Source organism: Simochromis diagramma, unplaced genomic scaffold, assembly GCF_900408965.1.
Source record: "Simochromis diagramma unplaced genomic scaffold, fSimDia1.1 OVJJ01000545.1, whole genome shotgun sequence".
In the NCBI taxonomy this organism is placed as follows: domain Eukaryota; kingdom Metazoa; phylum Chordata; class Actinopteri; order Cichliformes; family Cichlidae; genus Simochromis; species Simochromis diagramma.
Window position 1 is genome coordinate 6,509,532 of NW_024387371.1, and position 27,418 is coordinate 6,536,949.

The 27,418-nt window shown below is 39.7% G+C and overlaps 1 protein-coding gene and 1 long non-coding RNA gene across 3 annotated transcripts; both read left to right on the forward strand.

Annotated features, from left to right (window-relative positions):
• Positions 1-2,293: 2,293 nt before the first annotated feature.
• On the forward strand, positions 2,294-26,236 carry LOC120719265 (PDZ domain-containing protein 4-like). The gene is given in 9 exon segments (XM_040008356.1): positions 2,294-5,273; positions 19,063-19,116; positions 19,602-19,912; positions 20,065-20,152; positions 20,246-20,344; positions 20,435-20,497; positions 20,809-20,910; positions 23,467-24,349; positions 24,351-26,236. Coding segments are annotated over 9 exon segments (2,808 nt in total). The 5' UTR covers positions 2,294-5,213; the 3' UTR covers positions 25,499-26,236.
• LOC120719266 lies at positions 14,002-16,939 on the forward strand. 2 transcript variants are annotated; one of them, XR_005692642.1, is made up of 3 exons: positions 14,002-14,374; positions 15,467-15,622; positions 16,075-16,939. It is a non-coding gene; the product is annotated as an uncharacterized LOC120719266 (long non-coding RNA). The 2 variants fall into 2 exon arrangements; XR_005692641.1 differs by having other exon boundaries at positions 14,004-15,108.
• Positions 26,237-27,418: the final 1,182 nt, after the last annotated feature.

The window sequence follows — 27,418 nt, forward strand, 5'->3', positions numbered from 1 at the left end:
TGTGAATGAAGCTGCTGCAAGGGTCATTTTTTACTACCTACCAATCACAGTCCTATGATGTGACAGCGGAGTCATAAACACATATGCATGTGCACACACACACACACACACACATACACGTATACATATATATATATATATGTATATAATATATATGTGCAAAAACCCAAACAAAAGACCCTTAAACTGTGGTTCTTTTGCAGCTTGTGTACTGGTGCTGTGCTCCTCAGAGCAGTAAATAAATAATGAGAACACGGTTAAAATTCTGCCAGTATTCCATTGCTCTGCTGCCTTTTGCCTCACGATAAAGAAAAGGAAGGCCTCAGTGGGAATGCAATTTCTCTTTTTTCTTTCATTTTTACATATTTCTGTTCCCCTCTTCTTTTATCTCCCTGCGATTATTCCCTTTTCTCTACTCTTTTATGTCTTGTTCTCCCTTAAAAAAACTTCTTTGCTGCGTCTGAAATTCACTGCTGTTGTTACCTTGCTATTCCTGAGTGTTTGCCATTAACATTTTTGCAAAACAAAAGCTCCCAATTCATCTCTCTTGTTCATTTTAGCAATGCGGAATGTGCCAGAAACACACAAAAAAGAAAAAAAGTGAAGCACTTCACATTAGAAAATAATTTGCATCTCCTTTCTTTTAAATTTCTCCAAAGGTACTCATTATTTAAAAATACTTTTAGCAGTATATTCTTTTCCTTTCTTTTAAACCAGTAATTGTCATTATCTTGTCTCACCACACCTTTAAGAACCACCAAGTTTTTTATGTATTGAAATGACAACTTAAAAGGAAAAGAATTACATGCTAAATGCTGATAAATTACGCCAACGCAGCTCTCATAGAGGACTACCAAAAAGGATTTAAATGCTTTTTAGCTTTTCCATTTAAAAATGCCCTTTTTAAAAAAATGTCAGGACAAAGGTGAAGTTGAGTGGAGATAGAGAAGGGCGGCAACCTGCAGGCTACGTCCCCTTTGTTCAGGTGGGAATGAAAGAAGCGGTGGTGGGTAATGTGAAATGACAACCACTGGTATTTAAGCTGGAGACGGATCATAATGCGAGCCAGATCTGTCCGTTTAAATGCGATGCTCTCTACTTTTCTCTTCCTTGTGGAACGGACAGTTGATATTTCAGAGGATAATAAGATAACACTCTGACATTTTGTATTGAGATGAAGATCTAAAGCGGACAGATTGGGGCTGAATGATGCACATGAGTGCAACAGATAACAAGACGACGAGATCGGCGTGTGTGTGTGTTTCCTGTGAGTACTGCTAAGTGTGTGGGGTGCATTCGGTATTACTGGCTATGCAGCAAAATACATGTAAGCCTGTTGAACCAGACACAGCCACCATGAAATCCTGTTTCAGACTGGCTTACAGCGAATAACACACAAAGGGGAGGCTGAATGTGTGTGAGAGAGACACAAAGAGGGAGAGAGAGAGCAGCAGATAAAAACAAACTAAGTGGCACAGGACTAGATGTTGACAAAAGGGTGGTCTTAATTAAATGGCAGTTAATAAGGGTCTACGTGTGATGTATTAGAGAGGATTCACACATATAAAGATGGAAAAACAGAAAAGTGGCAGGCAGAAAATTAAAAGGCTAATCTGAGTATGGCAGCATGTCATTCTTGTCCCATAGAGCGTCTCACTTTTCCAGCCTTGTGGTACTTGGCATTGGCGCTGCAGCAAAGGTGCCACTAAAGCCTTTCTAAATAGAAAATAAGTGGTGTTCTGAGTGTGAGCACAGAACTCCACAGGGAAAACTAGGGAGAAGGAATTGTACCCACAAATATCTCCCAGGCTGTGCAGATAGTTAAAATGAAACATCTCCATATGCCTCCGCCTCACCCTCCCCTCAGCAGGTCATTTTGATTACTGCAGAAACCCCTTGTTTCCACCCCTTCTCCACTTCACCAGTGATCTCCCACACAGTCATTTGCATTTTCTATCTTGGCTTTCTTCCATATCTTTCGATTTATCCTGTCACACCTGTTATTCACTTGTTTTTCTTCTTTTCCACCCCCCTGTTTCGCTTCCCTCCTTCTTTGTGGCAGCACAGAACCTCATCTAAATGCACAGCCAGTCATCAGCTCTCTACCTGCTCTGGGCATTTTTATTGGAATGAAAAAGTGCAATCATCCTTTTTCTTTCTGATACATCTCAACAAGGGTTGACACTGAATTGCTTAAATGAACCGATTCCACACTTTTCTTGCACATCTTGGTAGTACAGCGCATGAAAATCTTGATATTTCATTCACTTTTATGTGGCGTTGCTCGTTATCTTGTCCTGTCCTGCCGAAACAGAGCGCATAGACTTTCTAGTGCTTGCTCTCTTGCCTGCAGACAAGCAGACCAAGAGAGGCAGGGGAGAGGAGAGTGTAAGGAGGAGGGAGAGGGTAGCAAATGAGGTGTGGGTAAAAATTATGGGGGACTGGAAAAGAGAGCAGTGGCCCAGCCCTGGATATGGAGAGAAAGAGGGTGGGGGAGAGACAGAGGAAGAAAGAGATTATACAGTGTAAAACCAGAAGATGCAGTTTTAGTAGTAGTGCGACGTGCAGATCAGTAAGCTCCTTCACCGCTGGGGAACAACCGCCTTTTGTTTCTCCCCCTCCACTGCAGTGGGGGGGTGCATTTATCGTCTTGCCCAGGGGGAGAAGCCAAGAAGTATCCTCCAATCAGCCTTTAATGATTTCTCTCATCTTGTGAGGCTGCTGACGGTGATTTATCACTGACCTGAGACTAGCGCTGCACTCTGCACAACACTCTAACCACCTGGAATACTCGCCATGGTTTTTATTTCTTTTCTTACAAATAAATATCCTCCTGTGGATGTTTCAAAGGGAAAGACCAGAGGACAAAAGAAGGATTAAAATGGACTTACTGACTGATGTTCTTGAATTTCCTGCAGCACACTGAAGATGGACTAACTTTGACACAAGCACAGGACATATATTTTTACACCCACCACTCTAACAGAAAGGCTGCGTTTGTCACAGCGTGCCATGCCATATTTTATTCTGAAAGCATGGCAGGCTGGGAAACATCCTAAACACTCAACTGCAACAATCATGTAGGACTGACACTCAGGTAGAGGTAGATGATGATGCTGAGCAGGAGGTGGAAAGACTGGGTGACAGTTGGAACTGGCTTGCCTGCTGAGCCTGTCTGGCACTTCACTATAGGTTGATTGGCCGTCTGCTCTCGAGAGTTCGACTATCAGGTTGTTTCTCCCAAGTTATCATGCGGTTCATTGAGTGTATTTAGCTTTCCTCTGTGCTTGTGTGAGTGAGGATGCCACTCGGTGTGTGTGTGTGTGGAGTTTGGGATTACACAGCCTCTGGAAAGAATACAGGTGTAGCAGAGCCTTGAATAAAGATTAGCAGCTGTAACACCTTGTCACTGGCAGCAGACAGCGCGATGGTACTTTGAGACAAGACTTTCAAACTATGACCTCTTGCTGGAGGATTAATGATAATGCTCTGAGTAATATGATGACACTTAAAGGGCAAAGGAGGAGACAGGAATATGGCATATTCTAATTCTAGTTATCTTTGAAGGAGGCAGACTGAGGCTAATCCTAAAGCAAACGAGGATTTCAATTCATATTTAAATTCAGTGAGACAGTTTACAACAGCTTTATTTGAAGAGTTAAAACTAAAGCATCAGAATTAGTAACAGTGCAGAGCATGTCTGCAAATTCATAAAAAATAAGGTGCCTTTCTAAATGAATTAATTGGATATGTAGGATGAACATTGGTGGTACTTGTCATAAAGAACCTTGAGCTCAACAACAACCCACCCAGCACAAAATCCAGCTGATCAATGAATCAGTTTTGTATTGATTTCCCAACACAGACAGGATAGGAGGTGTCAGTAATTATAATCAATCAGTGGGTCCAACCCATGAGCAGTTAGGTATAGTCCTGAGTATGGTTTAGCTGAATATGAGTGGTTAATAACTGGTCATGACTTCTGACAACAGATCAGATAAATGCTGCAATTTGCTGTAACAATCTGCAAACTTTACAGTTTCTGTATGTTTTATTTGCTTGTATTGTTTGGAGAAGCTTTATGAAAAATGACAGTTTTGCTGATAGTTACAGGAAAATTGGCACTCCCTCCGTGCAGTAAAGCTTGTAGTTGAAAGAATCGTGTCTTGTTTCCTGTCTTGATGTGTCTGTAGGTGTGCTTGTCTTTAGGTTGTTGTCTGTGGCACGCAGCTTATCTTAGCTGCACGGCAAGGGCTTAGAGATCCAGGCTACTGGCATAACGGGCACCACCCAACCTGCCCCACCTCCCTACTCTGTGCATTTCAATAGATTTAAATTATGAAATTACTTTAAACACGCATTGATCGTTAAGTGGAGGATCAGAATAGGTAAAGAGGGTTCTAAAAAGGCACTGAGGAGGCTAAATTATCTCAGCAGCCACACTCAGCAGTCCTGGAAAGAGAGAAAGAGTGTAGTAGGTGGGAAGCTCCAAGTGGCAGCGATGATAGCAGAAAGAAAAAACAAAACTGAGGCAAATTCTTTGATAGCTGCATTGTTTGCATCTAGCGGGCTCAAAGAGCATTTTTGAAAATGTGCTTTTTGGAAGTTTAGTTCTTTGAGTGAAAAAGACTCAGGAACAGCGTGGGAGAGTTCAGCGAGAGTTCTTCTGGGAAAACTTTGTCTTTTAGTGCAGTTTTTCAAACTAAAAAGCCACTGTAGCAATTTACAGCAAGCTTTCCGTGTGATCATTTTTGAAAAGTTACTGGATAAGCACAACATTTTATGCCTGATCTATTGAATGACACACAAACCAGCAGGACTCTTGAAGCACATCTTTTCCACAGATCCAGTCAAAAATCCTTCCTGATCTACAACAAGCACACAAACTTAAACAAGACACATTTCTGCTTGCCATGGAAACAGAAACTAACACGTGGGCTCGCTGCTCTGAAACTATCTCCACGTTTAAATTTACTCTGGATTACAATACTTGAGCTGCAAACAGCACGGAAGAGAAGCGAACAGTGACACAGCCAATTAAACTGTGTTCTTCCCAGCCAGGGATGTGTTGTGTGTTACTCTGAGGACTAGTTGTATGCTACAACCCTGCGAATGAGGGTGGGGCTCTCCCACTGCCATAGACAAAGACCGCACAAAGAATCCTGGTGTGAGCGTTGGTCATCTGGGGCAGTTGTGGGACCTGCACAGCCACGATGGGGTGCAACATGTGTGTGGTCCAAAAACCTGAGGAACAATACAGGGTCATGTTCCAGGTGAGCTGTCTGTCTCCTCTCCTCTCTTTGTCCTTTGACTTTCTTGAATTTCTTTCTTCGTGAGTCTTCAAGCGGAAGTGTTTGCGTGTGTCCCCAAAGTATTCTTTGTTATTCTCTCCCAACTTGTTATTTTCCTTACAGTGAAGCTGCTGCACAGGTCACAACCACCTTTCTCAGAAATCAGCAGACGCTCAACATTTCTTGCCAACAATTTAACTAAACCATTTACACACCCAAAAAACAACACAAAAAACTGTTTTGAATCCCAAATAAATTTTGCATAAATGAGCCACTCTGATTAAAACAACAAAAATAAAATCCATAGAGTCAGCTCATGACATTAGCTCTAAATTATGTGCATAGAAAGATGTTAATGACATGTTGGCCACAGTTATTTAAACTGAAGCAAATGTAAAGGATAATAAATATCTCTAATTAGTAAATCAAAACACAACGTTAGCACCACATCACCATTTCTTCCTTCACCAACCTGATTTATATTGGTTATATTGATCGGGTCATAATGTGATTAATGAATATAGGGTGTGTGTGTACCTAATATATTAAGATCTTACAATGTCTCTGTGTTTCTGAGTGGGGAAAGATCAGGAGCCTATTCGGGCTTTTTAGGCTATGTAAGTATATTCAAATTAATTGTTATAAAATACAGCTACACAGATTTGTATCTATGCATTTTTATTTAATAACTTTCCAAAAAAGTGTGTTTACCTGTCCAGGTACTGCAGATGAAAATCAGCTCGTATTTAATAAATAGTTTTTTTTTCCTCCTGCAGTATAATTTGTATCTTCCTCATATGTTTTCCCACTTTCTTTAAAAATTGTCTGATTATACTCATTACTTCTAAATAGAATTTGTTTAAAACCTTCAACTGTTACCCTCCTTTTCTCATTTACCTACTTGTAAGTTTTTTCGGTGCTGGAAATGATAAGCTGAATGCAGGAAAATTACACGATAACGGTTGTGAAGTTACACTGTAAGTCATGGTATGTGCTATAAAAGGCTGTTTGTCCTTGACAAATAAAGAAATGAATAAAACTAGTTGCAAATAAACATCAATAAATAAAGTTAATTACGTGAATCAGCCCGACTGATGCAAACTCAAAATCATAACCTGCTTTTTCTTCTCTCCTCCGTTTTATGGATTTTTATACATGTATAAATTAGCCTAGTACCTCTTGAACAAGCCTGCTAATTGATGTATTGGAATAGTCATCTAGTGATAATAATACTGATAATTATGATAATGGTACTTCACAGTGATTACGATGATATGATCTGAGAGAACAGGGTACCACTACATGAGATGGAGAGATAGGCTGGCACAGACAAAGTAGCCTTGTGGTGCAGAGCCACAGAGGCATGAGGATGGATGGGTTGTTAAACTGGGCTAAAGTGTTGTGAGAGAGAGGGGTTGCCACGGTTACAGCTTCAGCACCACCTGCCAACTGGGACCACAGACTGAATGTGAGTAAGCTCATCTGGCTGTGCAGTGCCTAAAGGAAGCTGCTGCTCCGCAACGCCGTGATGCATGCGGTGACCGAAAAGAGGTCCCATGCTTACTAAGCATGAAAAATGCTCAGCACACATAGCTATGGAGTGCAACACTTGTAGTATCTGTGGCACCAGAAGCCTCAGCTGAAACTCTATTGCCTGCTGAAGTCGGGGTGTAAGCCAGTTAACTGGGTTGCATCTGGTGCCAAAGGCAATGCCAAGAGAGAGGAAAACAGGAAGAGAGCCCAAACAGAAGCACAGTTATGTGTCAAAGAGGGAGTCCAAGCATGTGAATGAAAGCGTCTGGGAAAGCCTGACTGTCTTTTCTCCCCGCTGCTTGTCCTTAGATGTCAAAAGTAATTGATTTGAACACTTCAGGGAGCAGGGGCGAATATAGAGGTTTGAGTGACTTCACAAATCCCCAGGGTGGAGGGTGAGGGGTGAGGAGGTGGCGTGCACAGTTTGGTATGTGATCATAAATTCAGAGCATGGGTGGATCATTCCACAATCAGTGACCTTACCTAACAAGAGTCAGCAATAACGACACTGACTGCATGCAGGTCAGCATTGTGGCAAGTAGAAAACACATAATTTCATTAATCGGGTGATTGTGAAGTCAACTGTACTCGAGAGTTGTGTCAGACATAGGCATCTGTCAAGGTTTGTCATCCCAGAGTCCATTCAGCTTGATCAGACACCTGCACGTGCCTTCCAGACGGGTGTGGTGAGGAGTGGACTGAAGAGTGACAGCCGTGAAAATAGGGTGTATGATTTGGAGCAGGCAGAAGACTTGTCATGTTGCAGAGAAAGATGCTTTCCCAAAGTATTGAGGTGGTGAGACAGCAAGACTACATACAGTGTGGTCTATTAAACATGAAAAACAAGTATGAGACAAGAGAGCGAAAGCAGATGGGGTATCAAAGCGGAGCCAAAGCCCTTGGCTTAGAGAGGCTGATCGCTACAAGTGCAATCAGAATATTATGAACACTAGAATTCTCATAAAAGAAGCACGAGCTGGTTTGTGCTAAACTGCTAAAAAAAAAAAAAAAAGTAAAACACTTAAGAAGCAAAAAAAAGCAACAGGAAGGTGATCAGAAACCTGCTTCTCTACACAAAATTCAATCAAGGTTATTTTACGGTAACGATAACTGAAAAAGCAAATCTTGCTGTGCAGATGGCTGAATAATCCAAAGATCACGCCAAGCAAAAAATTGAGGTACACGGCACTTAATCATTAAAAAAACATCATAAAAGAGAAACATAATTACACTTGCACCCCACATTTCCTGGCTTTCCACGCTATTCATTTTCCCTTTAGAGGGAAGCGGCTTTGAGCTGTTTTCCTTAACTAACATGTATAATTATACCTTCAAATTAGATGCAGTCTACTGAGTAACTGAGTCTGTCTTTAGACAATAAATACAGCGTTAAACAGCTTACAGCTACATCGCACTCTAAAACCAGCCTGTTAAATCTGACTATATCAAAACACTTGCTTCTCTTGCCAAAGGAATAAAACTCATGCATTATACATTGGGCCTCTGCTACACATACGCTGCATACTGGTGGTTGGTACACACCCATTGGCATGTTTCTAATCAATACTGCGTCCTACAGCCACAAGTAAGAAGAAATATTTCGGTTCACTTGATGAATCGCAGAGCTGCAGGCAGATATGAATATTACCAACCATTTTTTAAGCAGCATTTTATTTTACATACATTTTACAGAGTACCTGACCCACACACTCAGCAAACCTATTCCTCCCCTCTGAGCCCTTCAGCCGCTCCCTTCTTTTCCTCTCCCGTCACTGCAAAGCAGGAGGCTGTTTCCATGGCAACCTGCGTCATTAAACGGACCTGATGCGCTTTCATTCACGGTGACAAGAAGAAACATGCTGACACTCGCAAGAAGCAAACACATCAGAATCGATACATACCAATGACCAGCTGATAAAGCTGGATAAGTGCACAGAGGCAATCACACCCAGCCGGTGCACCCCGGTGTGTGTGAATGACAAAGGCAGCCGCATGCTGGCACATGTGGACAGAATAAAGACACATCTGACAGTATACTGTAACATGATTTACTACAGAAGTATTTCAACAGCATGCTGTACTGCAGTGCTATCATATTGGAGTTATGATATCATTCACCGATTATATAATTTATCTTTATTTACACCTTTTCCTATAAATACTTTAATTGAATTGGTTAAAATACTATTTTATTCTATCTAACATCTTAAAACTGGCGAGAAATTGTTTACAGCACATTTTAAAGTAGTCAGATATAAGGTGAAGTGCTGCTTCTATAAATCCTACCTAAACAATTTAAACTCAGTTGTCTCATATAGCCATTCGTTATATGTTTATACACCAACATCCTGTTCACAGGAGGAGCTAAAGATATTGACAAATACATCAAAATGAGCAGATGGAGAGTGCATTTTTCTGCCAAGACTGTCAATTCCCTCCTTCCCACGAATGGGTTTAGTCACTGGATCAACAAGAATAACTGGATCCCTCTAAGCCTGTCATTTTTTCTTAAGATAATCAAAATGATGTGTCTCGATTTTTCTTATTTTAATTTGATATGTATTTGTGAAAAAATGACAAGAAATGAGGACTGCGATGATTGACAATATCAGTATCAGTTCAGTGACCGTGATAATGATGTTACTGCAATGTCGAAAGAAAAGAAAATAATGAAATCAGTCAAATTCTGGTGTTTTCTGGTCAATTAAACACAAAATACAATTGCAGGAGACAGTCTTTAACAATACCCATACAGTCACTCAGTTATTTAGAATAATATCGGAACAATAGATGAATGACTGGAATCATTTCCATGTTATTTATTTATTAGATGGCATTTCAGCTTTTAAATATCACAGTTACACATTTTCTGTATTAGTAATCATGAAACTGGTGTGTGGAAAATGTCCAATTTTGCCCTATCTCACAGTGGCAATCCAGATCCAGATTTGGATATGGATCATTTCCAAAAGTTAATCACTTCTAAGTTGGGTCCCAGCTGTGATAAGATTTTCATGAGTAATTGTGCAAACTAACAGATAAACCGAACGATCACATAACCTTCTTGGCATCAATATGACTGTGTTTCTATGTATCCCTAACAGTGTGTTAGAAATAATTCCTGAAATGTTCATATAAAGGAAAATGAAGCATCAAATGGAGCAAAAAGGAAAAGACAAACAGGTAATTTAAAGGAGTTAAATAGACTGCCTGACAGACTGTTTGTTACCTTCTCAAGTGTCAGCTGTCTGTAATGCCAAAGGTGTGTTTGTCTATGCCCAATCTATGTATCTACCTAAGCATTTAAAGCAATTTGTGAATCCATCCATTCTCTTCTGCTTATCCTTGCGATGATCAATGTGTGAATACTTTGTTAAATCAATATCTTCTCAGTGTTATCACTTTATAATAAGACCACCACTCCAGGCTTGTCTACTTAAATTAGCTCGGTGATATCAAACAATCGGGGTTATATCTGGAGTAGGTCAGCTCTGTCTCCAGATTAATTGATTTTCTGAGGTGACTGGTGCAGCCTTCAAAGCATGGGAGGATGAGAAAAATCAATTACCAAACAAGTCAGAATTCAATAAGTCGGGGGTGGTTGGTGCAGGTATCGTTCATGCATGCTCCTGCATAAACACTGTGGAAATGCAAATGAACACAAGCTTGGAAAAACTTGGTGATGCTGAGAAGAAAAGCTTAAAGGCTGCACTTTAGATTAAGATTGATCTTATTTGTGTGGGGTTTTTTAACCTACAATGAAGACTATGTGTGAGATAATGTGCATTATTGTGTAGTGAGTCATTGCCTTCCCCCTTCTTTTTCATCTCAGCCTGTTGTACAGCACATGGGATTAATTTGCTCTTTAAAGGGCTCTCGGATAAAAACTAATTATGCATCAACCACTTAGTAATTCCCCGTGAGCTCCATTGTGTGTGTGTTTACATGCAAGTCTCGATCGCAGTGTCAGGCTCTCTCTCTGTTTACATTTACCCGGCGAATTCTTGAAAGCTTGTTTTCTACATCTCTCCATCATCATTACACCTCTCTTCACCTCCTTTCCGCTCCTTATGTCTCGTATGCTTTGCTTTCTCCGTCTACACTTTGAACTCAGCCTCTCTTTCATCTCTATCCACAACATCCCCACCCTCCACTTCACAGCCACCGTAGATACCACCACCGCCAGCCCCCTGCTGTGAATTTCGGAGACTGTTTTTTCTGAATTTTAATATAATTTTAAATGTAAATAAACTACACAAGGAGCCTGGGGATGGGTGAGCAACAGCAGCTTTTGTTTTTTACATTTTATTTTTTTGTGAGTGCATAGTTTAGCTTCTAAACCGCAAATGTACATAATGACCCAGTAACCCAGAGAAAATAGAGTACAGCATTTGGAAAGAGTGTAATGGATTGACCATCAAGTCGGATCTGAAAAGCTGCCTAACACACAACAACGTTTACCCCGCATGAAGTCATCTTAAAAGCAATCTCAGCACCTCTCATTGATAATAAATGAGAAAGCCCCCTTTTACCCCTTCTATCAGTATTCATACCTGTCACTCATGACCATGGAGCTGACTTCTAATAGCCTCTCTCTGATCGTGAAGGGCATACAGCACAGGAACAATAGAAATGTCCTACAGTGAAAAATAGATAATGAGTTGAGTGTTGCAACACACATAACACAAAACACACAAATTGTAGATTGTTAATTCCTTCATCACCAGTTGGTCATGCAGGGAGGAAGTGTCTTATTTGTAGTGAAGAGCCTCATTAAGAAAGGCAGCAAGATTTATGGAGGAACATTAGTGAGAGGAAGGTGGGCCAACAGAAATAGATGGAAATAGAGGAGTGCGAATTGCTATCTCGAGGGAAGGGACAGAGCAGACAGAACTGCTGAGGCAGCATGGCAAAATAAATGCAGAGCCTGGAGAAAACTGGAGAGAGAAGAAGCAGGAGAGGACATGGCTTTAGATGCAGAGAACAGAAAGGAATTTGATGCTATGGAAAAACACGAAAGGTAGACCCCAAGGGATGGAGATGCAGTTGCTGTAGGAGTATGTGGGAGAACCAATGTGGGAAAGAAAAAAAGTGTGGGGAACAGGAGCCCAATGCGGCAAGAAAGTTTTTGTGCTTGGCTGCACAGGGGAACATTGATTTGACATGCAATTACTGGAAGGGGACAAGATTTGAAAGAGGGAGTGGGCGCATGAAGCAGAGTGGTAAAGATGTGGCGAGTCGCAGACAGCCAAGGTCAGTGACTGTGTACAACATGAATGAAATTATACCAAGGCTGTCTGGCTCAGTAACATTGGTATGCACACATCTTCATTTTGCTGTCTCTCATATGGAATGACACCAAGAAAATTAAATTCATCTACATGTGATGTAAATGTCTTTCAATTAATGGTATTTTAGATTGAAATTTACAAACGTGTGACGTATTGGCTCTATGAGGCCCCAGTTGTTGAAGCAATGATAATATTCTGATCCTTATCCTTAACGGACTGCATAAAAAAGATGAACACATCCACTGTGACAGCAACCTGTGTTTGTCATCTTGGAGTGTCTTGAAATGCGACATAATGAGCAAGGGGGTGATCTGGCTGATAAACCAACAATCTATTAGTGCCAGCGGAGGCTTGCTGGTTAGCTTAATTAGTATAGGTTCATCAGAAACCCAGCTTTAGTCTCCCATTTGACTCTAATTGAGGCCATAATATATAAAACCAAAATCACTGTATTCAGACTTAAAAATAGCGATTATGACCACAAACTAAAAATGAAGCTAAACACCTAAAACAATTATTCAGTCCTGCTTCTGGACCAAAAGGCCCGTAGTTTTTAGTTTTCACAAATGCACTAGTAATAATATGCCAGAACTGAAATACACTTATGTCTTTTAGTTTTTCTCACAGGGAAAATGGTTTTTCCTTATAAATTGCTAGCATTCTGCTAATTGGTAACATGACACACTCCCTTGTTGGTTTTTTTAATCATTTTCAAAAGATTACTAGATATTAGAAGTATACAGTAAAGCTAAAGTACTTGCAGAAATGCACTTCACGGTAGTATAGTCTGAAGCTATATCCATCTTTTATATACAATATATATTTTATACATAATTTTCAATAGCTAGTTAGCTTAAAGCTATTGTTAGCTTCCATGCTAGCATGCAATACCATGCAAATGTCTAGAGCCATGCCATCTTTATTTATATTTATCTTATAAAGATCCAGAGTTTCTTGTAGTTTATTTTTGTTAAATTGATCATTTCATCATGATAATGATCCCAAACACAATGCCAACCAATAAAAGCACACTTAGATAGAAAAACACAATGGGACACTATCCTTGGATCTCAAAATTACTGAAGGAGTACAACTACGGCATTCCATCCAAAGAATCTCTTTGAAGAAGCATGGAGAACTATTGCTGAAGACTACTTACATTTACTCAGATATACATGAAATATTGCTTAAGAGAGTTAAGTCTGTGTTGAAGAATAAAAGTGGTCAGACTAAATGGTGGCTTTCAGTCTCATTAGAATTGTGCAAATTATGTTTTGCCTCATATACTGTATTTTAATACAAGCATCTTCCAATAAACCCTGCAGCTATTTCAATTTTCTTACCAAACAAAGAAATGAGGAGTGACTCTAGAATTTTGCACAGTACTATAATTGCAAATTAGAAATAAACCACTGAGTATAATGTTAACTGTAATTAGTTGTTTGTCAACTAAAATATTGAAGAAATTAGGGCTATTGTTATAATAAAAGAGTACTGAAATCACATGTTGTGGGAAAGCTGAATGTATAAAATATAACATTTCATTCTGTGGTGGTAGTCAAGCCAGTTTAGCCTGAATACTGAATGAATCTTTCTCCCTTAGGTTTGTGCAAAGCACTGCTTGGTATGATAAGGATAGTTCAAGTCACCTTGAAGGCAAAATCCTTGTACTGTTTCATTTTTTCTCTAGTTGTATTTTCAATAATCTTACATTTTTAATGCCCTCTCTCTGCTTTGCTGTTCGAACAGTACATGGACAGAAAGGAGAAGTTTCAAAAGCCAAAGGATATTAAAACAGTACACGTGAATCAAAACATACACAAGCAGGAGCAGTATACTGTGGCGTATATTTGGGTCTGTTTAAGAACATAAAAGTATGCTTAATAAAATATCTGAAATACCTACACTCAAAAAAATGAATGAGGTGGATTGTTCAGTGTATATTAATTATTTATTTTCATTTTACTTAAAATATATGTTTTTGTTAAGTTAACATATGTTTTTCTAATCAAGTCTACGTAATTGTGTCTATTATTCAACGTACATAATACTAATGTGTTACTTGATCGCATAACATTTAAGTTAAGTCAATTAGGATCGATATACCTTGTATATCCACAAGGTGGCAGTAATGCAAAAACAGTTGTAATGAAACCGCGCAGAACAAGAAGGTTTCACGGCTTGTGCCTGCTCATGCGCAAGACTTCAAATTTAACTGAAAAAGGCTGTTTTGGCGCCAAGCTGCTGTTTCTTTGAGAGGTAAGACCACTTTTTTCTTTGACTATGTTGTGTAGTATCTATATGTCCAGCATGGTTATATTTTGCGTTTGTCTTACAAGGCATGTTATATCGTTTGCGTGCGCTTGTTTTACATTAGTTTTACTGGGTCCTGGACATGCTTATTTTGTGGACTGTGTAAGAAACATTTTTATTGTTTTTTGTTTTATTAAGGGATTAGCTACAGGGGTTCATGGGGTTATTCTTTCAAGGGGTTATTTTTCCATTTGCTTTCTTGGGATTCCTTTTCTGTAATCCGAGAGTCGGAAATATCGAATAGGATAGCAAGGATAGCATAAAGTGACATTTAAAATCCAAAAAGTCAAGGGCGAAAGCCACTGTGACACCATTGTTATGCTCTATCAGTAATCTGTATTATGTAAAAATGGTCTGTAAATACAGCATGTTTCCTAGCGGAGTTATACATATCAACATAGTTATAAATTACAGTTTGTGAAAGTACACACTCGAGTGGACAGACAATGGAGGTCGACAGACCTGGTGATAATTGCTTCTATAGAAAGTTAGCACATGGCAGTGTCAATCTCTTGCTTTTCTTCTGAGTAGTATTTTATTTAGTTGTAATTCAAACAATAATTTGCTTCTTGAAATTAAGTAATGAATTTCTTGTTTCACTTTATAAATCTCAGATCCTGCCTTTGCCTGCTCCCTCCTATACTGATGTGGTGTATGTGGTATTGCTGAGCTTGTATGTGGTATGTGAACTGTTATACTTTTAAAAACAAAACTGTTTTATAAGTTAAGTTTTCTTTAGTGACCCATCCCATGCCCCTGTTATTTCTTCTCCACATCTGAACCATGGTAAAGGTTGCAGTTCAAGGGCCTGAGGCATGAAATTCTTTTCAGATCAGCTGTGATCAATATTTTTTGGAACTTGATAAATAACAATAAAAGCTGTAATGGCTCCTTTAGCATTTTGTGTAAATGTTTGTGTTAAAATTATAGCTTTAATGAGGTCTTTCTACATTAGTTTTAGTTATAAAGTATGTATATGTGTACATATAGTATGTATATTTACAGTACAGTATGTTGTGTTTGTTGACATATTTTCAGGTGGAAGCAGAATATGTGAGGATTACTACTGCTGCACATGTTCCAAGGCTTTTTACACAACTTGACCAATACACTGACCAGCTCATAAAAGTCTTCAAGAAAAAAGGAGGCGTTGCAGGGAAGAAAATTAGACAAACTTTGGCCCCTGCCACACAGGTGCGTTATTCTGTTGGTAGCAAAATATTATGGCTAATAAGATCATTTTCAAATTTAAACAGCTAGTGTATGGTAGCTGCACAGTGCACTTACATTTATATTAAGCAATACAAAGTTTGGTACTCAAAACGTTGGAAAATTTAAATTACCTAAACATATGTAAAATCTGATCCCTTGATTTAGGTTAAACCAGAAGTGAATGTTTTTATGTTATGTTTTGAATGCAAAAAAGATGATGCATTAGTTTGTCTTTACCTCCATTATGGACATATATAACGTGGTGGAAACCCTGCCCAACAGGTTAACTATTCATGTCCATGTGATGATTAGTTGGTCTTGTGTACATGTCTATCTGTGCAGTGGATATGTCATTCATTTTGCGTATAATGTGAGTTTGTGTCATCCTAAAGTATATCTGTTTTCTCTTCCTGTATCTCTGCCACTCTCTACAGAAGGAAACCATTGAAAAGGGGAGGGAATGTGTCCTCAGGGCACTACCTTTTTACCTGAATGAAGACCCAAGCATCCTCTTCAAAGAATAATTGGTTGGTAATTTTAGTTTAGTTTTTTATCTGTATTAAACCAAATTTTGAATAACTAATGTTGTTGCATGTTGTAATGTTGTTGTTGTTGTAATTTGCATGGAACCTGTTTAAATGTTTTGGGAAATCTTCTTGTATACCCAAACTATTTATATTTATTGTTGAATCTGTAGTCTAAAATAGTGGCGCACTGGGGTGCATGTTCCTAATATTGTGTTTACGTCATTAAAGGGTAGCTTTGGCCCTTTTTCTTTCTTTTTTTAAAACTGGATGCCATTTTTCTATGTTTTTGTGTCTAAGCTACAGCTGTTCAGAGGGAGCTGGAACAAATTACCCTTGCTATCTTTACCATCGAAAGAGCTGATGCCAGCACTCCTCCAGCCGATGTGGGTATAACCATCTAGTGTGTCCTGCATGACCTGGAAGACCTGGCCTCTGCATGTGCACTCTTAATGGGTGGGATATATGCACTGAATCTCAGTTAACCTCAAGACTGAAAGCTTTCTTTGAAGTACTTCAGAAGCTCTTCCTTCATCTGTATGTCAGCAGACTCTTGACCAAGGTACAGTTGCTCAAGAATACACTGAATGAATAAGCCAACCTTTAATTTGGATGATGAATGTTCTGTCAGATGGATTGAAGTTTTTCGGAGGCTGAATGGGAATAAAATGGTAATTTGTAAATGACAGATAAAGGGAAAATTACATTTAATAGAAATTTAGAACATTTTGAAAAGTTTGTAAACTACTACAATTTGAGAGATTTTACTGTTGTGTGTGTGGGGGGGGGCTAGTAAGAGACAATCAAAAGTATTGAGATTTAAAGGATTTAATTGAGAGATGATACTGCACCAGAAATGTTGAAGGGTGGTGTGTATATTAGCGTTCAAGGCATATTGTTATGAGGTGGAAATATGTTCATATTCAGTTTGTGTTACATTGTGTGCATTGTAAAGGTAATTGCAATACATACTAAAAATAAGGGTAAGTTAGGAGGTTGATCTGATATCCTCGTGTTGGTGTTGTTCCCAGATCATCATACTAAATGTTGTTCCAGGATCAACATTGCAAGTGACCAATCAGAATGTTGTGATGTCATACTTTTGCGACTTCGGGAAAAACCGGCGTAAAACAAAAAACTGTACTTAAGCTGCGTGAAACCGCCTCTGTCCGCCGATCAACTGACCCTAACCCTAACCGTAACCCTTTAATAAACAGTAAGCAGAATTGATATTGTCCTTGCAACATTGGAATTTCATAAATGCACGAATGGCTTGGCGCACAAAAGAATAACGTCACAACAATGTGATTGGTCACTTGCAATGTTGAACCTGGAACAACATTTTCATGATGGTCTGGGAACAACACCAACACGAGGATATCAGATCATCCAAGTTGGGAATGCAGGATGAATGTATATTTTGTGGACTTTTAAAGACGAACAATTGTTTCCATGTTAAAATGTTTACATCTGAAGTTTTTTGCCCAAACACTGGTAAAATAAATGTTGACAGTGGCAAGTGTTAAATGGTTACTGCTGTGCTGTTGCAAAAAAACTGAACGCTGACAAGCTGTTTTATTGTTAGACCATAATGTTGGCATGTTTTGCTAAAGTTTTATTTGGGATGGTGATGTAATTTTCTTTGATTGCTAATATCAGTGGACTATTTTTTATTATTGTTGTTGTTGTTGTTATTGTTGTTACATTAAATTTTTTTTAATTGTGGCTGTTGAGGTGGACACTTCACTTTGCATTGTTAAAGGAAAGCACTTCATTGGCATTGTGTTACTGGACTGACCCTAAGCAATCATTGCAAATAGCAACTTTGCTATCCATTTTAGGCACTAAAAGAAAAAAAACACTCACAGACCTTACTAGCATCACATGTGCATAACTCAAGTGTCATCTTATCAATGTGTTATGTGATCTTCAATGCGTTTTGTTTTTTTTCCTTCTATTTCTGGTAGATACAGACATTTAATTTAAAGTCTTGATGTTGCATCTGTCTACATACTGTTAATTACTAACCCTAATGAGCTGTTGTGTTTTATTTTGGACTGGGTTTACACAAATGCTCACTGAATGTGTTGGCAATAAAAGAAATTTTAAAAAATAAGTTGGATGTACTTAATTCATTTGTGTGGAACCTGTTGACAAAATAGATTTATGTAAAACTAATTAATAAAGCACAAGGTGGCTGAAAATATAATATTTGAATTAATCTAACTTAAATTTAACATTTTACTGCCACAAATAAGAAATGTGTTGAAGTAACTAATCTAAACTATCTAACCTGTAAATATATCATCTATGTTCATACAACATAACTTGATTTAGTTAGTCTTAAATATGTCTTGTTAATCTTAAGTAGTTTTTTTAAATTAGATGAACTAAAGATTTTTGCTTTAAACTAACATAATTCAATTTCGTGGAACCTGTTGACAAAATAATTTTAATTAAAGTCAACGTTTCATTTTTTTGAGTGTATGAAACATGGGTATAAATGTTTTCCCGATCAAAATTCTGAAAGTGTGATTTGCTGGCAAAAAATTATGTTACGAAGGTTTTCAGGAAAGTTCCCACTCTTCTGTAAAAAGAAGGAAAATGAAACTATGTTTTCCAGATTGAAAGATTTATGCAGAGAGGAATCACCTTTATTTTGCACAGACGAAAGATAAAAGTGTTTTGCAGACCAGAATGACTAACGTACTGAGGAAACTCCATTTGATATTTGTCAATGTTGAAGCTTAATATGCGTTTTTTCTCTGCCATTACCTTTGATCCTCTCCATTATAAGAAAAAAAGTTCTCAGTGACCCCTTTCCATTTTCCATCTATTCACAGTTGTAATTACTTTCTAACTTCACCATTTTCCTGCTGTCTTTCTTTCTCTCCACAGAAGGGTCACATAAGCAACATGCTGTGCTCTTTTGACGCTGATGGTCGATTGAAGGTCTCAGTATTCGGCTTTTTGCTTTGCTGCTTGGTGTGATGTGTCGAAGCCTTTTATATAACTTGTTTTTACGCTTCTATGTCCCTGTATGAAGTCTACTAGCTTTGTGACACTTAAGTGTATGTTTTGAGTTTTCTGTTCACTAACTTAGTGTCAGTTTTGCTTTATTTTAGGTATCTGTAGCTGTAGTTTCCCCTCCTTCATTTCCTTCTGTGAACTAACCTTGCCCATTTAATCTAACTGCTGATATGAGTTGCTATCTTCCTCTCCTCGACTTCTTGTCATTCATATCAGCATCTTTATGGTTCAGTTTTTACTAAAATTCAGTCTCTGGTCATTTCTGCTTGCTGTTTATTTTTTGCAGCTGTGGAAAATCTACAGCTTATTTCTTCTTCCTGGAACTATTTTATTTTATTCCTCTTCCTCCTCTCATTTTGCTCTTCCACTATTGAATTGTGATGTTTGTTGTTGTTGTTTTTTTCCAGGTGAATGGGAAGGAGTTGACACGTCTGTCGGGGGATCCCACCCTGGACATACGGGACCCTGTGCTATCCAGCATACTGAGGAGGGGGGCCCGCAGACGGGCGGGCTTAGCAGCAGCTCCTGGAGGCCAAGTGCCAGTGACCATGGGCATGGCCGACTGTGTGGACAGCTGCACCCAAACAGACATCAGCTTCCAGCATATGTTGACTCTGGGCAAGAGCGGCCAGCATCCCTGTGGAGCTCCACCCCCACCCGACCCTCCACCATCCCCTCCTCTGCCTCCACTCCTGGAACCATATCTACTCAATGAACTGTGAGTGGGAGCAGTTTAATTGGATTCTGCAGCATGTCCAACCATCAGACCAGAACTCACCTGCTGTGCTATCCCATGCCATTCTGTTCACACATTTGAAGTCGGTAGCTGCCCCAATTACTCAAATATTTCATGAATTTTCTCATCCTCAGCTTTATAGAGCCTGTATACTATGACCCCACAGACTACTTCGACATCAACCAGCATGAAGTGGACAGGCAGGATGAGCTGGAATATGAGGTGAGAGCCTATTAGCTACCTCAAAACTCTAGTACAGAAAGCTGATCCCCCCTTCCTGTCTGACATTCGTTACCTTTTTTCTAACTACACCAGGAGGTGGAGTTGTACAAGTCTCGACAGCAGGATAAACTGGGTCTGACAGTGTGTTACAGAACTGATGAGGAGGAGGACCTCGGGATCTATGTAGGCGAGGTGAAGACAGTATCATGAATGTTAAAACTTTATCAGTAGTTCAAAAAAGTAGTTCCCATTTGTTCATAATTCCAGACGTTATCGTTTTAGGTGAACCCCAACAGTATAGCTGCAATGGATGGTCGTATCCGCAAAGGGGATCGAATACTACAGGTAGAGGTTTTCTAAGCTAAGGTTCCTTTTCTATGCCATTACTTTATGTAATATTAATGCCTAAATCTGAAGTCTTAGATAACCCCCTGGACCACATCCTGTGTGCCTCATTTCAAAAGAATTTGCTAATAGCGCCACATTTAAGATGAATTCTTCTTGAATATTATTTCCTATGCTATTAAACTACAGAGAGGTTTTTTCAGTAGCTTAATAAAGAAACCCATTTTCCTGAACTGTGCACTTTAATTCAATCTAACATTGGTATTAAGGCTCTTACATTATCTGACATTATTCTCTCCTTTCACTGTCAGATAAATGGAGTGGACATCCAGAACAGAGAGGAGGCGGTAGCTATTCTCACCAGAGAGGACAGCACTAATGTATCCCTGCTTCTCGCACGACCCGAGATAGAGGTGAGGAAATTGGAGATGCAGTTTTTAGGGGAAAATGCTACAAAATTCAGTCAAAATACCCAGCGGAAAATGCACTGTTCTCCCTTTATCTCCCTTTTTGAGCAGCAGCAAATTTGTTTGCTTGGATATAGGTGATACTACAGACATTACATTAACATTTAGTCACAAAAATAAAAGGTAATTTAGACACAAGAACAAATAAAAGAAGAGATAGAAAACAAAAGGAATAACTTGGCGTTGTGCTTTAGTGTTTCAGGAGGCAGAAAAGCAAAGGGGTGCAAAAACACGATGAGAACACAGATAACATGAAGGGAGAGACAAAGACAAACAGTGCTTGTACTCGCAGTGCTAATGTGGCACCACTTTGTTTCACTCAAGGTCACTCTTCCAGCAGATCTGGGGGCACCGTAACACACATCAGACGGCCCTGAATAACATACCTCTGCCAAATTACTTGTAAAACCACAACACGTGTCGACCCGCTCAAATGGATTTTTCATTGCAAAGCTTCACAAGAACGCGCTTCATATGGAGGCAGGCAAAATATGTGAGAAAGCAAAAAATTTGTATGCGGTCTGAGTTTTAGTGCAGATTTAAAAGGCACTCATTAAAATGGTTTAAGCCAAACACACACACAAACACACAAACTGTCCTCTGTTTAAATGCGTCCTTGTGTTAGAGCACAAGCACTGGCTGTGAAAGGCTGACAAGATTTATATTGCTAAGGCATTGTCCCACATTAGGATTCAAGTGAGAGAGGGAGAATCATCAGAGGGAAATGCACAAGCAGAGATTAAAGAGATCTGTTGCCCTGTGGGAGAAAGAAGGAGAACTGAAGGGGATTGCCAAAGAATGAGAATGAAGACGAACCTAATCAATAGCTCGCCTCACGGTCTGCATGCAGTTCACATTCAAATCAAACCAATTAGGCAAAGAGGAGGAGGAGTGAATTGTTTACTAATTTGAGACCAAGCATTTGAAATATAACTAATTAGCTTTTGAGGGGGTGCCAATCAAGTCTGCAAATTAAACAGATTAGAAAAGACAACACCTCTTTATGAATTTAAATTCTCATTAATTTCTAAAGACTGGATCACTCTCATCCACTAATGCTGATACTTACATATCATCAAATCATTTTTATTTTCTTTTTGGCACCTAGTCCTCTCAGATTTTTTGTTTGTTGTTTTCTGTAGAGACATATTGGTAAACGGAAATCAAATGTATTTTTGAGTGTAAAAATCTTACAGAGCACTGGCTCCATCTAGTGACACAAAAGGACCCAGTTCAGACATACACTGTAGTCGAAATTAAAGCTGCTTTTATCAGTACTGCTAAGATAAAAATTGGTCCAAATTTCCACAAAAATTCCACAAATTTTCAAGGTTCTTTTTTTTTTTCATGTATTTTCAACTCTAAAACGCTATTTTAAGGCTAATAATTCAACAGCAAGTTCATAAAGGCAGTAAAGTTTAGCCGCTGAAGTACACCTTTGGTTGGAGGCCAGATTAAAAGGAGAGTAAATCTGAACTGGAGTCACGGATCCTGTTTTCCTGTGTCTGTTACCCGTATAAATAAGCAACTGCCTCCTTCACAGTCTACTACCTTTGATGTTGTTAAGCTGCTTTAAACTCACCTTACACTGTCTGTGTAAAATACACATAAATCGACACCCTTGGTATTCTCAAAAGGTTATTCTTTCTAAGATCAAGGGACTGAAACTAAACTGGTCAGGACGTTATGTAAGCTTTATTTAGGCCAGTATTTAAACTTAAATCATTGATCAGACTATTATTATCAGACTTTTGGGTTATTTAAATCTCACACTGAAAACATGTCTCAGCTGAAACGGAAATTATTTTTCTTTTGTAGACATGAGTCGGGTTTCTTTCTTTGTTTTTTACCTTTACTGTATTACATCGATGCCATTTTAATTGTGACATTCGTTTCCTTTACACATGCTTTGTCTTAGTCAGATCGTTCATAACCATACCATCACCCACCTCAACTATGCAGTTGACATAGTTAATATTAAACGTTAAATGCTGGCTTGTCTCAAAACCCTCTGAAGTTAAATAATGATACATTTGATTTATTAGTAATTGATCTAAACATTTCCACAGTTCTGTCTCAAAAATGTAAAGCTGTCTACTTGTAACCTGGGAGGGATTTTTGACAGGTCTGTGTTGATGCTCAAGTAAAAACCATTATACAGTCATTATATCGTTTTTGTCCATTAATGATTTCCACAAGGCTGCATTTTTTTCCTGACTTGATTAGTGGAATACTCTTTAGTCAGATCTCATGTCACCGAGTCACCAGGTGATTCAGAACGGCATTGCCCAGATTTTAACTGCCATCAAGAAATATGAACATATTATGACCGTATACCTGCTGAATTTCATATTGTATGTAAAAACTTACCATTGACTTTTACGATACCCATTCTTTGATTTGACCAACTTCCAAATGAATAATTTTCCTGTGTTTTTTGTCTCTTCAACAATGAACAACTGCCATCATCAACTGGTGCTGGATACACCTTTTACCTGTTAGAATGACAACCAGCTGGATCCAGATGAGCTGGAGCTGGAGCCATTAGACAATGCTGTCCACCTGGCCAGCTGTCATAGTGTGAAGAACAGCCCTTCTGTTCTGGGTGCAGGACCTGGAGGTTTTGCTGGTGTTCTACCCAGCCACAGTCATTCACTGAACAGGGATTCCCCCAGTTTGCTTCAGACAGTGCTGAGCAATAGCCAGGAGCTAGACAGTGGGGTGGGTCGTACAGATGAAAGCACACGCTATGAGGAGTCTTCAGAGCATGACCTTCTGGGAGACGACCACACTAGTGCCTCCAATACGAATGCAACCAACACACCAGGCAGCATGCGCAAATTTTTCTCCAGCCGAGGGGAAACTCCACCCTTGCTGCATTCCCAGGACCTCCAGTTTAGCACGGACTCCCTTTTAGGTCTGGAATCTGTTAATGGAGGCGGCTTGGAACAGGGGGAACGTTTGGAAAGGCCCCACAAGGCAGATCCTGTGAGGATGATGATGCCTGGGCTGACTGAGGAGGAGTGTGAGAGGTACAAAGAGCTGTTGGAAATCAAGTGTTACTATGAAAAGAACAGTAATGCTCTAACGTTACTGGGAGGTCAGGGGCCAGCACAAGAGGAAGGGGGTGTCTCACTGGATGTGAACAGGAATGAAAGTCTGACACAGCATGAGATGGCTCTCCTAGAAGAGGAACTGCGCCACTTGGAATTCAAGTGTCGCAACATCCTGAGGGCACAGAAAATGCAGCAGCTGAGGGAGCGATGCCTGAAGGCTTGGCCTCTAGAGGAAAAGAATGGGGCAAGTGTAGGGGCTGGAGCAGGAGCTGGACGCTTGGACATTAATGGTACTTTGGTCAGCGAGGAATCCTGTCACCATGCTCTTTCAGATATCAACTGAGCTTCCCGAGAGGGAGCGCTCAGATAAAGATAGCACGAGTGCCTACAACACTGGAGGGGAAAGTTGCAGGAGTACCCCTCTTGCCAATGAACAGTACCCTTCACATTCCACACAGAGTCTGGAGGGAGGAGAGTGTCTTCACTCAGCAGGTATGCAGACTCCAGCGTCCACTCGGCAGAGAGAGAGAGGAACCAGAGGGGACGGAATACAAGAAAACTTAAACCAACCCTATTCTCCCCACGCTCACAGGCGAGGGGCTGAGGCAAAGACTTCCAGCCCTGGTGCAAAGGTTAGGTCCCTGTCCAGAGATGGGGGAACCAGGAGGGGCTCAGATGGAGGAGTGAGACGTAATCCCAAAGCTAACGGAATGGCTGACAGGGGCGGTGGACGCAGTGCAGAAAACAGCCCTTATTTGTCTCGCCGTCAGACTGAAACACAGCCGCCTCAACGCTACCTGAGCTGCATGCAGCTGAGGTCCCCCTCCACCTCTGAGCAGCTGGGTGGACTAAGAAATGCTCCCAAAGAGGGCATCATAGATAATGGTGGCAATGCAAGCCCAATGAGCCTGGGTAGCACATGCAAAGATGTTACCCAGGCCCCAGGTGCTGCATCCTTACCCCTGTCTCCTCCACTGCTGCCTGCCTCCCCTCGAATGGAGTGGAAGGTGAAGATTCGCAGCGATGGCACGCGCTACGTGGCCAAGCGGCCTGTGAGGGATCGCCTCCTGAAGGCACGCGCCATGAAGATCAGAGAAGAGCGCAGCGGCATGACAACAGACGACGACGCTGTAAGCGAAATGAAAATGGGACGTTATTGGAGCAAAGAGGAACGCAAGCAGCAGCTGCTGAAGGCCCGAGAGCAGCGGCGGCGCAGAGAGTTCATGATGCAGAGCCGCCTCGACTGTCTGAGAGAGCGTGAGAGGGAGCAGGGAAGCAGCGGAGGAGGACAGCAGGGAACCGAACAACAGCAAGAACCAACTTCCATCCTGGAGTTGTGTCACCGCAGGAGCATGAAGAAGCGGAGTCGCAAAATCCTGGACAATTGGATCACTATACAGGAGCTACTGGCTCATGGAACCAGGTCTGCGGATGGGAAGAAAGTCTATAACCCCCTGCTGTCTGTCACCACAGTCTGAGGAAAGAAATGATCAGAGAGTGAGGGCAGAGAGTTAGGAATATAAGAAAGTGCCAAAGTGTTTTACTTTCAGGATGAGCAGCTTCAGTAAACCATGGCACAAATGTTAATCTGCAGAGATGCAGCAACACAAATTCATGATGGTAAATGACTGTAATGATTACAAAACCTTAGACCTGAGTTCAAAATCCAAAAGAAAAACTGTCACGTTCTGTGTCTAGAAAAACACGCAGTAAAAATGTTGTCAAAATGATCATTCATTGAAGAAATGAACTCGAAGCCCACAAATGCAATGCATTTTAAATACACTGTAGCAGACCTATAGACCTAAAGACACAGAATTAAGTAAACAAAACGATGTCTGCTGTCAGGGATTGAACCACCTGCTGTTTAACAACTAGAAACTATTTTATGATCGAAAGAATGCAGAAAAATCAAAAGTGAAGCCAAGAGCCATGCAGCTGTGAAATAAGATGAGTTAAAGTCACTTCTGTGCCATAAAACTGAACATTTAGTGTCCACAGAGGACTTCTCATTAAGCACACCTTCAAAAGAACATTTTGTGCCAGTTTATGTCGTTACAATTTCCTTGAAGTGTTCATGTACAAATGCCTCTTTGTTTTTGTCATAAGAAAGCCAACATCTTCAGCTGATCACAGATGCTTCTTGGTCATGAGGAGCTGAGCGGTGCCTTCCTTTCGGGCAGACTTGACTGTATATAGCACATTTTTCAATGATACAAAAAAAAAAATCTAGAGGAAAAAATAAACGGTGATGCACAAAGCAGCCTCATTACTGTTTTTCCAAAAAGAAACACTGTATCATACAAGCACATTAATCATTTGATAGCGTTTCATGCAAAACTAGACCAATACATTTTGGTTAGTATGCAGTATAGTTTATCTTAATGCTGACTGTGATCAAGGCTATTGCAATGCAAAATAAAGTTGAAAAAAATTCCTGTTAATTTGGTCTACTTGAATTGCAATCATAGCCAAGGGTGGGACGACTAATTTCCTAACTTCTGTAAACTAAAGCTAATTTTTCATCTGGCTTATATGCATGTTTGATATTAAGACAGAAATGTTCTTTTTTCATGTTCTTTAAAATTGAAGGCCTTTAACATAATGTAATTGTGGATGTGTCTTTCTATGACTTTGCTCAAAATCCTAGCATAGAAAAAAGAAAACATGGTGTACTCGTCTGTTCAATATTGTGAAATCCAGTGTCTGTCATTTTACAGTGAAAGCTTTTCTAAATAAATGCTGTGATCATCTTACTAATCATTTGAGAAGTCTGTCCATCCTTATCCTCATCTAAACAACCTTTCATCCAATAAATAAATCAAAATGAATATAATAATAACAATAATAATAATAATAATAGAAAGCATTGTGTTAATGGAACTAGAGCATTAAGGCGAAACTTTCTCATGTGTTTTAGCATAGTCAGCATAATGTTCATCATGTTTTAATTCAGTAGTTCAAAACTGGACCCTTTTCTTATATTACTCATCTCAAGTATGGACCCTTCCACACATATATGGAAGAATGTTTGTAGGTGGCAGTATGTAGTTCACATGTTTGAACTATAGGCAAAAATAAAGGGTAAATGAATAACGACACGCTAACGTATAAAAATTAGTATTTAGCAGTCGTTTAAATGAACTAATGATGAAGTGAGGAAGCCTGCTCCAAAGTTCAGGTGACAAAGCCTGAAAAGCATGGTTAATAGACCCGGATCAGATGATCGGAGAGAAGGAATAAGCTATAATAAGGTCTCAGTTGCTCTGCTACACACAGGAGTGTGACCAAGTAGAGTTTTATATTTAACCTCCTAAGACCCGAAGTCTTCCACGGCATGCATTTTTAATTACGCTTTGATATTTGGGCTGATTCGGACGATCGATCGATTTTTTTTT